The sequence below is a fragment of the Salvelinus sp. IW2-2015 genome, linkage group LG28 (genome assembly GCF_002910315.2).
Source record: "Salvelinus sp. IW2-2015 linkage group LG28, ASM291031v2, whole genome shotgun sequence".
Lineage (NCBI taxonomy): Eukaryota > Metazoa > Chordata > Actinopteri > Salmoniformes > Salmonidae > Salvelinus > Salvelinus sp. IW2-2015.
This window is the reverse complement of record NC_036868.1, coordinates 31,137,875-31,150,856: the sequence shown is the minus strand read 5'-3', so window position 1 is coordinate 31,150,856 and position 12,982 is coordinate 31,137,875. Positions and strand designations below refer to the sequence as shown.

The following is a 12,982-nucleotide window of genomic DNA, read 5'->3' as shown; positions in this document are numbered from 1 at the left end:
CATGGCCAAGATGTTCAAAACGTTCATAGATGACCAGCAGGGTCTTTATGGATGCATGATGATAATAATAATAATAGTAAATCACAATGTCAGTTGGCTTCCATAGCGATTCATTCAGAGTTAGACAGCAGGGTGCGTTAGAGAAGAGTAAAAACGGGACAGGTTTCGGGACAGGTAGCGACGTCCTGTTGAACAGGTCAGTGTTCCATAGCGCAGGCAGAACAGGTTGAACTAGAAACTTAAATTCACACCGGATAAGATCGATAAATACTCCAGATGATAACAGACTGACCCTTAGCCCCCAACACACAAACTATTGCAGCATAATACTGGAGGCTGAGACAGGAGGGGTCGGAAGACACTGTGGCCCTGTCCACGATACTCCCCCGCAGGGCCAAACAGCAGATATATATGATGATTTTTCTATTGGATTCTATATCTAAAATCTATAGGGTCAATAGGACTGGTTACAACATTCTGATTGGATTTAACAGTAATCAGGAAAACGGGAGTTGACTTGCCTATTATAAGGCAACATATATTTAGCGAATAACAAAACAAGAAAAACATTTATCATCTGCTATAACAAATACAGTGATTAAAAACGACATTACAAAACTGGCTACAACTTAGCTAGCTAGCTAGTCAGCTGACAGGCATAAATGTGGATACAGTAGTTTCTTAAGCTAGCAAAAATTGAGCACATATAGACGGAAATAGGATTAAAACATTGGCAACTTCGACAGGAAACAGAAGGAAACAAATACTGTCTCACTGTCTTGTTTTGCACGCTTTTACCAAAATAATAAAATGCAGTACGCAAAGTCTTCATGAAATGTTAGTTCTCTATTAGCTAGCTATAACTGGCATGTTCTATTGTCTCCTCGGCCATGATCAGACTGAAATGACCTCAACGACCTGGGTGGTCTTAACCAATCTCTTGCGCAGTATGCCAATGACGGTAAAATGCAACCAATACAAAATTCTGTTTGTTGACCAATGAATATAACATCCCCCTTCTTTTAAAAAAGAAAAATGTTCTAACATACTTTTCAAGCGTTTCTTTGACACGTGCTCTCTTTAGTTTTGAACATCAAGGTAAGAAACCATTATACTGCACCTACTGCATCAAATATAACAAAACTTTTTATTTATTTTTTTATTGTCACCTTTATTTACAGTAGGCTAGTTTGAAACAATATGAGATGAGTAATGTAGGGTATGTAAACATTATATTAAGTGGCATTGTTTAAAGTGGCTAGTGATAAATTTTTACATAACTTCCATCAATTCCCATTATTAAAGTGGCTGGAGTTGAGTCAGTATGTTGGCAGCGGCCACTAAATGTTAGTGGTGGCTGTTTAAGAGGAAAAAGTACGGTGGGATACGAAATGGTCGGTGATCTGTTTGTTATCTTGGCTTTCGAAGACCTTAGAAAGGCAGGGTAGGATAGATATAGGTCTGTAGCTGTTAGGGTCAAGAGTGTCCCCCCCTTTGAAGAGGGCGATGACCGCGGCAGCTTTCCAATCTTTGGGGATCTCAGACGATATGCAGGAGAAGTTGAACAAGCTAGTAATAGGGGTTGCAATAATTTCGGCAGATCATTTTAGGAAGAGAGGGCCCAGATTGTCTAGCCCAGCTGATTTGTAGGGGTCCAGATTTTGCAGCTGTTTCAGAACATCAGCTATCTGGATTTGGGTGAAGGAGAAATGGGGGAGGCTTGGGCAAGTTGCAGTGAGGGGTGCAGGGGTGTTGACCGGGGTCGGGTAGCCAGGTGGAAAGCATGGCCAGCCGTAGAAAAATGCTTATTGAAATTGTCAATTATCGTGGATTTATCGGTGGTGACAGTGTTTCCTAGCCTCAGTGCAGTGGGCAGCTGGGAGGAGGTGCTCTTATTCTCAATGGACTTTACAGTGTCCCAGAACCTTTTGGAGTTAGTGTTACAGGATGCAAATTTCTGTTTGAAAAAGCTAGCCTTTGCTTTCCTAACTGCTTGTGTATATTGGTTCCTAACTTCCCTGAAAAGTTGCATATCACGGGGGCCATTCGATGCTAATGCAGTACGCCACAGGATGTTTTTGTGCTGGTCAAGGGCAGTCAGGTCTGGTGTGAACCAAGGGCTATATCTGTTACTGGTTCTACATTTTTTGAATGGGGCATGCTTATTTAAGATGGTGAGGAAAGCACTTTTAAAGAACAACGAGGCGTCCTCTACTGACGGAATGAGGTCAATATCCTCCCAGGACACCAGGGCCAGGTCGATTAGAAAGGCCTGCTCGCTGAAGTGTTTTAGGGAGCGTTTGACAGTGATGGTGGGTGGTCGCTTGACCGCAGACCCATTACGGACGCAGGCAATGAGGCAGTGATTGCTGAGATCCTGGTTGAAGACAGCAGAGGTGTATTTAGAGGGCAGGTTGTTTAGGATGATATCTATGAGGATGCCCGTGTTTATGGATTTGGGGTTNCTGAGATCCTGGTTGAAGACAGCAGAGGTGTATTTAGAGGGCAGGTTGTTTAGGATGATATCTATGAGGATGCCCGTGTTTATGGATTTGGGGTTGTACCTGGTGGGTTCATTGATAATTTGTGTGAGATTGAGGGCYTCAAGTTTAGATTGTAGGATGGCCGGGGTGTTATTAAGCATGTCCCGGTTCAGGTCATCTTGCAGCACGAGCTCTGAAGATAGATGGGGAGCAATCAATTCACATATGGTGTCCAGGGCACAGCTGGGGGCAGAAGGTGGTCTATAGCAAGCGGCAACGGTACGAGACTTGTTTATGGAGAGGTAAAAGTAGAAGCTCAAATTGTTTGGGCACAGACCTAGATAGTAAGACAGAACTCTGCAAGCTATCCCTGCAGTAGATTGCAACTCCGCACCCTTTGGCCGTTCTATCTTGTCGGGAAATGTTATAGTTAGGGATGACATTTTCAGGGTTTATGGTGGTCTTCCTAAGCCAGGATTCAGACACGGCTAGMACATCCGGGTTGGCAGAGTGTGCTAGGGCAGTGAATWAAACAAACTTAGGGAGGCGGCTTCTAATGTTAACATGCATGAAACCAAGGCTTTTACGGTTACAGATGTCAACAAATGAGAGCGCCTGGGGAATGGCTGTAGAGCTAGGCACTGCAGGGCCTGGATTAACCTCCACATCACCAGAGGAACAGAGGAGGAGTAGGATAAGGGTACGGCTAAAGGCTAAAAGAACTGGACGTCTAGTACGTTCAGAACATAGAGTAAAAGGAGCAGATTTCTGGGCACGGTGGAATAGATTCAAGGCATAATATACAGMCAAGGGTATGGTAGGATGTGAATACAGTGGGSGAAAACCTGTGCATAGAGTGACGATGAAAGAGATATTGTCTCTCGAAATATCATTTAAACCAGGTGAGGTCACCGCATGTGTGGGAGGTGGAACTGTGTTAACTAAGACGTATTGAGCAGGGCTAGAGGCTCTACTGTGCAATAATTACTATCTAAAACAGCAATGGACAAGGCATATTGACGTTAGGGAGWGGCATGCGTAGCCGGGTGATCATAGGAGTCCAGTGAGTGGCTTCAGGCAGCTAGCGGGCCTGGGCAGGCAAGCTAGCAGAAGGGCCTTTGAGGGACATCGCGACGGAAGAAAGTCTGGACTCCTATGATCACCCGGCTACGCATGCCTCTCCCTAACYTCAATATGCCTTGTCCATTGCTGTTTTAGATAGTAATTATTGCCTTATTTCACAGTAGAGCCTCTAGCCCTGCTCAATACGTCTTAGTTAACACTTTAGTTCCAGCTCCCATTATTGCCCTCGTGCAGTTACATCGGCAGACGGATCAGCAGGGCTCCATGTGGTAAACCAGGCCAATTGGCAAAATAGGAATAGTGGCCAAAGAATTTGTCCGATGGGCCTCTTAAGCTAACAGTCCTATGTGCTCTAGACAGCTAGCGGGCCGTGGCTAGCAGGCTAGCGGATGGGCATTCAGGGGACGTCGCAACGGAGGAGCAGGTTGAGAGACCCCCTCGGGCGAATCACGTCGGTAGTCCAGTTGTGATGGGTCGGTGGGGGTCCAGGCCAGTCGGCAAAATAGGTATTGAAGTCCAAGGAGAGGCTGATTAACCTCTATGGCTAGCCGGGAGATGGGCCTAGCAGATGGGCCTAGCAAGGCTAGCTAGGCTAGCGGGTGGGCATTCAGAGGACGCCGCAACGGAGGAGCCAGTTGAAAAATCCCCCTCGTGCAGAATTACGTTGGTAGTCCGGTCCAATTGGCAAAATAGGTATTGTAGCCCAAGGAGTGGCTGATGGGCCTCTTCAGCTAGCCGGGAGATGGGCCTAGCAGATGGGSCTAGCAATGGATAACTGACTACTAGCTAGTAGCCAGTTAGCTGGCTAGCCTTTGATGGGGGTTCTGGTTCTTAAGTATACAAAATAGAGGATCCGTACCACATTGGGTGAGGCGGGTTGCAGGAGAGTATGTTCAGTCCGTAGATGGAAAGCGAAATTAAAATATATACGCGGTATATACGAAAAAACAAGGAAAAACACTATATTTACACGGGACAAGACAAAACACACATCCGACTGCTACGCCATCTTGGAAACAAAAAGGGGACTCTGAAACAATGATTCAACATACTGTTACTTTTAGAGCCAAGATTTCTCAGCAACTCAGCTTTACACTGTAGCAATGACATCTACATTTCAAGCAAATACAATACCAAAGCATTTCAAGTTAACTTTTCAATAGCAAGTTTATAGTCTGTAACTCTTTTAGGGCAGCGATCCGCCTACACCCTTTGACATTTTACAGGTCTAGGACAGCTCTACAGCTTGACCTCTCTTCCTGACCCTGTGTGGTATGAAGCTGAGCATGCTTCTGTGTCAGTCAACATTGTRTGTGGTGTTGCAGGTAAGTATGGTGTGTGTGTGTTTAGTCCATCACGTTRTCTTTCAGAGAAACAGTTCATCTGGTCAGTGTGTTGTTCTTTCGTGTTCAGTAGGTGAGGCCGATTGCAGCAGTACACCGCTCCTTCTACGGTGCGGACGTGATATGAACGTTCAGTGTCAGCTGGCTGGATGATCACTGCTGGTAGACATGCTCCTGGATTCTAACTGATTCTCTGTCGTTCAGTGGTGGCAGTGGTCTAGTTGACCTGTCGTAGTATCGCTTTTGGTGTTGTCTCTGTGCACGCTTCTCATGGATTTCCTTGTAGCTGACGACCTCGGGTTAAAGCTCAGGTCAGCAAGTCCATTACTTTGAAGGTAAAGCGGGCTTGTGGTGACGTGTGTGAAATCCCATGCTTTTCTGAAGGATTCAAACTTCACATACATCAACGGTAGTTCACTCACTACTCTTTAGGAAAGATAGTGCAAAAATAGTCTGAGCAAGTACAGTTGAAGTCGGAAGTTAACATACACTTAGGTTGGAGTCATTAAAACTAGTTTTTCAAACACTCCACACATTTCTTGTTAACAAACTATAGTTTTGGAAAGTCGGTTAGGARATCTACTTTGTGCATGACACAAGTCATTTTTCCAACAATTGTTRACAGACAAATTATTTCAGTTATAATTCACTGTATCACAATTCCAGTGGGTCAAAAGTTACACTAAGTTGACTGTGCCTTTAAACGGCTTGGAAAATTCCAGAAAATGATGTCATGGCTTTAGAAGCTTCTGATAGGCTAATTGACATCATTTGAGTCAATTGGAGGTGTACCTGTTGATGTATTTCAAGGCCTACCTTCAAACTCAGTCCTCTTTGCTTGATGCTTGACATCATGGGAAAATCTAAAGAAATCATCCTTGGGAGAAATTCAAGCGCTAAAGGTACCACGTTCATCTGTACAAACAATAGTACGCAAGTATATAACACCATGGGACCACGCAGCGTCATACTGCTCAGGAAGGAGACACGTTCTGTCTCCTAGAGAAGAAATCAATCTCAAACACACAGCAAAGGACTTTGTGAAGATGCTGGAGAACAGGTACAAAAGTATCTCTATCCACAGTAACAGTCCTGTGTAACCTGAAAGGCACTCAGCAAGGAAGAAGCCACTGCTCCAAAACCGCCATAAAAACCCAGACTACGGTTGCAACTCCACATGGGACAAAGATCATACTTTTTGTCAGAGGAATGTCCCTGTCTGATGAACAAAAATAGAACTGTTTGGCCATAATGGCCATCGTTATGTTTGGAGGAAAAAGGGGAGGCTTGCAAGCCGAAGAACACCATCCCAACCGTGAAGAACAGGGGTGGCAGCATCATGTTGTGGGGGTGCTTTGCTGGCAGGAGGGAGTGGTGCACTTCACAAAATAGATGGCATCATGAGGGAGGAAAATTATGTGGATATTGAAGCACATCTCAAGACATCAGGTCTTCCTTTGGACAATGACCCAAAGCATACTTCCAAGTGTGGGGAAATGGCTTAAGGACAACAAAGTCAAGGTATTAGAGGGGCATCACAAAGCCCTGACCTCACCCTATAACAAATTTGTTGGCAGAACTGAAAAGGCGGTGTGTGAGCAAGGGGAGGGACTACAAACATGACTCAGTTACACCAGCTCTGTCAGGAGGAATGGGCCGAAATTCACCCAACTTATTGTAGGAAGCTTGTGGCAGGCTACCCGAAACGTTTGACCCGAATTAAACAGTTTAAAGGCAATGCTACCAAATACTAATTGAGTGTATGTAAACTTCTGATCCACTGGGAATGTGATGAAAGAAATAAAAGTGAAATAAATCATTCTCTCTGTTATTATTCTGACATTTCACATTCTTAAAATAAAGTGGTGATCCTAACTGACCTAAGACAGGGAATTTTTACTCGGATTAAATGTCAGGAATTGTGAAAAACTGAGTTTAAATGTATTTGGCCACAACCCACAATTCTGTCACAGTAAACCGTGCCTTATGCCTACGGAGCCCGGGAATGCCTGTATTCTCCCAGACAGAATGATCAGTGCTTAWCATACAGTAACGGAGCTGAGTATCATTGTAGTGAATTTCCAGTAATCAGCAGGTGGGGAATTGGGTATCACTGCTTCACCCGGCCTTACCCTAGCCATAACAATATCTTTGGACTTAACCCTAGACCTAACTTTAACCCTAACCCTTACCTGACCCATTCTACCTTCTGGCTTATCACAGACCCCATTGTCCCTCTCATAAATCCCTTTCAGCACCCCATGTCCCTGTATCTTACCGCTCAATTACATCCAAACTTTGAATTCTGAACTCTGAACTCTGCTCCCATAGCATATCCATTCAATTAGGTTTTATGGTCCTTCACGATGACAAATGAAAAACGATATAATCCAACGTTGCATCATTTGGTCACAACAATACTTTTTAAAGGAATTTTAACATTTTTGTAAAGTTTTAATGTAATTTTTTTTGTCTCCTTACGTTGATTTGTGATACAAATGTCAAATATTTTAATACCCCCATTTTTGAAAGGGTCCAAAAAGTGMCTGGTTTAGTGGTCAGGTGAAAGCAGCTGACTGTAGACGAAAGTCGAGGAGAGAAGTCGGGGGAGATTTATCTGTGACAGTCGGACACAGATGTGGTTTTCCAACTGCAAGGCTCAGCGCAACATGGTAGTATTGCCATTGTTTAGAATTATTTTTATCATGTCCAAATAAACATGTCTCCAACTAGCCTAGCTGACGCGCGACCCAAGGACGTAGAGGTCTTCAACCCCCATATCACACACTCACAAACTGAAAATATATGTGTGCACATTGTACACTCCATTGGTGAGAGGGAAAGCCTCAAATATCACATTAATTTGTACATATCCACTGTATACATGAATTTCTGCAAAGTTGGTTCCTGTTTCAGTCACGTCTTTGGTCCCGTTCGCGTGGGTCAAACAAAAACATCCTAATGATTGATTCACAATAGCGCCRCCCATAATACAGGTGATGGCTGCAGCATGAAGTCAGTGAAGAGCAACTTCAGAAACTTGCAGTCGACTGCAGTCAACTTGATGACCTTTGATCACATGAGTTTTGTCAAATTCATGCAGTCGACATACGTAAGTCGGACAAATMATATCCCCATAATGCAACGCACTTTAAAAGGATGTGACCATCGACTTGACAAAAGTGATCCACTCGAACGCACCCATTGAATTGACCTTAACCAGACCTGGCCAACAAGGAGTCATACCCTATAGCAGTGTTCCCTAACCTGCAGCCCGCTAGGCTGAATTTGGCCTGCGGGTGATTTTATTATTTGTCCCTCCAAACATTTTTATTTTTTATTTTTTTATTGCTGGACATAAAAGACCAGCAAATCAGCTCCAAGCGATTTTATTTTTTGTAAATCTGTTCTAAAGTTTTCCCACGCATAATAGAGAGATATTATTGTACACAATCACAAATATCTGACTGAAACATAATCATTTCAAACCTTGCTTACTGTTTGGGCTCAGTCTACAAATGATTTGAAAACTATGTTCCGTCCCCCTGACCAACCGCTCAGGGGAAAAAAATTGGCCTGCAGCTGAATCTAGTTGATGATCCCTGCCCTATAGGCTACATGTGACAAAGGCCAACATGTCTTTGTGTGCTTGTGTGCATGGACGAATGTTTAAGTGGTGGGTGTCTGCTTTAACAGGTTTGCTCCAGCAGTAGCCACTTGTTTTTCATCATCAGCAGGGAGGGATCTCCATATCTGTTAGTAATGGTCCATAGCAGCTGCAGGCCAGAGCTCCTGGCCAACAGAGAGAGGGGCCTGTTACAGTATAGTTTACTGTGGATCTGTTGCAGCATGGCAACAGCCTGAGTTATAGTCCTGCAGGTGCACTGGGTCTGATTGGTTGAGCTGGAGTGGAGTACTACTGCAACCCCAGCCTCTTTTACACACACACACACACACACACATGAATGTATGCAGGCCCACACACATATGCACACATGGAATTGCTCAGATGTGAGGCAATGTGTTGGGTGCTTGCTGTGGAGTGGGGTAGGTCACATACCACACAGCTCCAATTACATGAGCAGATAGCTCAGCCAGGGAAGGATACCAGAGACAGAGAGAAGTGAGGAGGAGAAGGAGAGAGWGAAAGAGTGGAAGGGGTGGTGCTTTACTTCCCTCCTTGACTGGGCTTAAAGCAAAGCAAACCTTAAAGTCAAACCGTTTTTTCAATCACAGAGTTACTYCTAAATATCTCACTTTAAAGATCAGACATTGTAGCTTATTTCCTCATGTTGAAATGGTGTGTTCCAGCTCGAATAACGTATTGTTGACTGATGCTGTGATGTGATTGGCTGGGACCTGGGTAATCAGGTAACAGATGTCTGTTAGTGTTTAGAGGTGCACTGTTGTTGATTGCTCTCTCTCTCTCACTTCTATTTATTTATCTTCAACTTATTTCTCTCTCTCTTCTATTTATTCCTCTACTCTGTCCTACCCCTCTCCCTCTGTGCTGCAGGACATTGAGGTGCTAGTTATCATCCTCAGTATGACAGGGAAGTTTGCCATTGCCATAGCCTTTGGCCTCATCTACCTCTACACCTGTGAGCTCTACCCAACTATCATCAGGTACAGTACACACTGTCAGCTTTATGTATCCAACATTCATTATGTATCCTAACAGATGCAATCAATGATAGAACTGTGTGTGTGTGTGTGTGTGTGTGTGTGTGTGTGTGTGTGTGTGTGTGTGTGTGTGTGTGTGTGTGTGTGTGTGTGTGTGTGTTCTCCCCTCAGGTCCCTGGCGGTGGGCAGTGGCTGTATGATGTGTCGTGTGGGCAGCATCGTGGCTCCTTTCTGTGTCTACCTAGCTGACATCTGGCAATACCTACCACAGGAAACAGACAGACAGACAGACAGACACTGTAGATAGAGCATGTATTGTGATTATGATGACACATTTTAGTTCCTCCACGAACACGTTCCCTTTCTCCTCTCTTTGCTTCCCTCTCCTCTCCCATAGCTGATTGTGGGGATCCTGGCGTTTATAATAGGCGTTCTGACCCTGTTGTTACCAGAGACCCTGGGTGAGCCCTTGACCAGCACCATGGAGGAGGCTGAGGCTCTAGGCAGGAAGAATAGCCCTGATCAGGGAAAGAAAGACCCTGAGGAGGGGATGGAGATGAACTAGATCCAGAGCAACTAGTTGGACGGCAAGCCCTGAGGGACACACCTCACCACCAATCAGAGAGAAGGAGGCGGCCAGGGATAGAGAGGGGGTAGGAAGTGGAGGAGAGAGAGAAGGAAAGAGACTACTGGAAGCGATGCCAAGAAACCAACAAAACAAACAACCYCAAAAACAAACAACATCGAATTTGGAACCTTAGTAGGACTTTTTGTAATAAAGTGTTTTTTTACATTTTGTTCTGCAAAGCGGCCAAATMCAGAGCTGGTATGCTCTGGTTGAGCCAACCAACCGCAGCCAACCTCTGAGTTCCTTGGCTGCAGCTGTTCAGAAGGAGACAGAGGGAAGGGAAGTGAAGGCCCTTTATTCACCACATCTCAGTCTCCTGATGAGAGCCACATGAACTGAGTCTCATGGTCGACATTCACGTCACGTGTGCCTTCCAATCACAGCCACTAATGAATGTGTGTGCGAGAGATTGAGAGCGAGAAAGAACGAGTGTGCAGGTTCTATGTAGGAAGTGTGTGTGTGTGTGTATGCATGTGTGCGTGCGTGCATGCCTGTGTGTGCGTGTGAAATTTGATATTTCACTGACTGAGACTGTGATTTAGTTACCTCTATTCAGTCCGATGATCATCTAGTGCAGCTGATTTTGGCTATGTGTTACAGACAATGCTATTGTTATGTCATTTAAAGTGTACTTTGTTTATCTGAAGTCCACACACACAAACACACACACACACACACACACACACACACACACACACACACACAAAAGTTTATAGTGTTTGTGTTTTCTATAAGTACTTTATACTGAATCTATCTCAGGGCATCCACCATAGGATCTCACTGTGATAATATACAGTGTATTTGGAAACTATTCAGACCACAAACACACACACACTACAACACTCACCACACACATACGCATATACACTCAACAACAAAAAGTTTATAGTGTTTGTGTTTAATGGACATAATCCTAGAAGTATTCTTAATTGAATGTGGGTGTTGTATTTCTGATATGTGTGTGACGTATTGTGTGTTGTACAGGTGTGTGCTGGTCATGGCTTGTCAGCGGTATCCAACATGTAAGGGATTCTGTTGACTGGATATTATTGGGACCCCAGCATTGTAGATCCAACTGGACCAATCTATTTCCAGATACTCCGATTATTCGACTGGTGGCACGGTTCGCACGACATACTTGTTGTTGAAGACGAGTTCAAGCTCACTATAGGTAAATGGATTAAAACAAAATCTCACATACAACTACACATAATCCCCATAATGACAAAGCAAAACCAATTTTCAGATTATTTTTTTGCAAAAAAAAAGAACCTTATTTACATAAGTATCAGACCTTTGCTATGAGACTCGAATGAGCTCAGGTACATCCTGTTCCATTGATCATCCTTGAGATGTTTCTACAACTTGATCGGAGTCCACTGTGGTAAATTAAATTTATTGGACATGATTTGGAAAGGCACACACCTGTATACAGTGGGGAGAACAAGTTTTGATACATCATTTAACATTTTACATTTAGTCATTTAGCAGATACGCTCTTATCCAGAGCGATTACAAATTGGTGCATTCACTTATACATCCGTGGACAGCCATTACAATAGTCATCTAAATCTTTTAAGGGGGGGTCTAATTATCACTGAGATTGCAGTTTTCTATTACAAAGCATGTAGAGGTTGTATTTTATCATAGGTACACTTCAACTGTGACGAGAACGGAATTAAAACAAAAATCCAGAAAATACATGTATGATTTTTAAGTAATTATTTGCATTTTATTGCATGACATAAGTATTTGATACATCAGAAAAGCAGAACTTAATTTTGGTACAGAAACCTTTGTTTGCAATTACAGAGATCATACGTTCCTGTAGTTCTTGACCAGGTTTGCACACACTGCAGCAGGGATTTTGGCCACTCCTCCATACAGACTTTTTCCAGATCCTTCAGGTTTCGGGCTGTCGCTGGGCAATAGGACTTTCAGCTCCTCCAAAGATTTTCTATTGGTTCAGGTCTGGAGACTGGCTAGGCCACTCCAGGACTTTTGAGATGCTTCTTACGGAGCCACTCCTTAGTTGCCCTGGCTGTGTGTTTCGGGTCGTTGTCATGCTGGAAGACCCAGCATGACCCATCTTCAATGCTCTTACTGAGGGAAGGGGGTTGTTGGCAAGATCACGCGATACCTGGCCCATCCATCTCCCTCAATACGGTGCAGTCGTCCTGTCCCCTTTGCAGAAAAGCATCCCCAAAGAATGATTTTCCACCTCCATGCTTCACATTTGGGATGGTGTTTTCTTGGGTTGTAGTCATACTTCTTCTTCCTCTCAACACGGCGAGTGGAGTTTAGACCAAAAAGCTCTATTTTTGTCTCATCAGACCACATGACCTTCTCCCATTCCTCCTCTGAATCATCAGATGGTCATTGGCAAACTTCAGACGGGCCTGGACATGTGCTGGCTTGAGCAGGGGGACTTGCGTGCGCTGCAGGATTTTAATCCATGACAGCGTAGTGTGTTACTAATGGTTTTCTTTGAGACTGTGGTCCCAGCTCTCTTCAGGTCATTGACCAGGTCCTGCCATGTAGTTCTGGGCTGATCCCTCACCTTCCTCATGATCATTGATGCCCCACGAGTTGAGATTCTTGCATGGAGATCATGGAGAAAGAAAAACTAACAGGTCTGTGAGAGCCGGAATTCTTACTGGTTGGTAGGTGATCAAAAACTTATGTCATGCAATAAAATGCAAATGACATACTTAAAATCATAAAGTGATTTCTGAAAATTACAGACCTCAACATGCTTTGCAAGTAGGAAAACCTGCAAAATCGCGCAGTGTATCAAATACTGTTTCTCCCCACTGTATATT

The 12,982-nt window shown here is 44.0% G+C and overlaps 1 protein-coding gene across 1 annotated transcript in view; it reads left to right on the top strand.

Moving 5' to 3' along the window:
- slc22a16 (solute carrier family 22 member 16) overlaps nt 1-10,971 on the top strand; it is a 58,853-nt gene extending 47,882 nt beyond the window's left edge. The window contains exons 6-8 of the mRNA XM_023974426.3: nt 9,426-9,535; nt 9,704-9,803; nt 9,930-10,971. Coding sequence (XP_023830194.1) covers nt 9,426-9,535; nt 9,704-9,803; nt 9,930-10,097 — 378 coding nt within the window. The 3' untranslated portion in view covers nt 10,098-10,971. The remainder of the gene's footprint in view (nt 1-9,425; nt 9,536-9,703; nt 9,804-9,929) is intronic.
- Nucleotides 10,972-12,982: the final 2,011 nt, after the last annotated feature.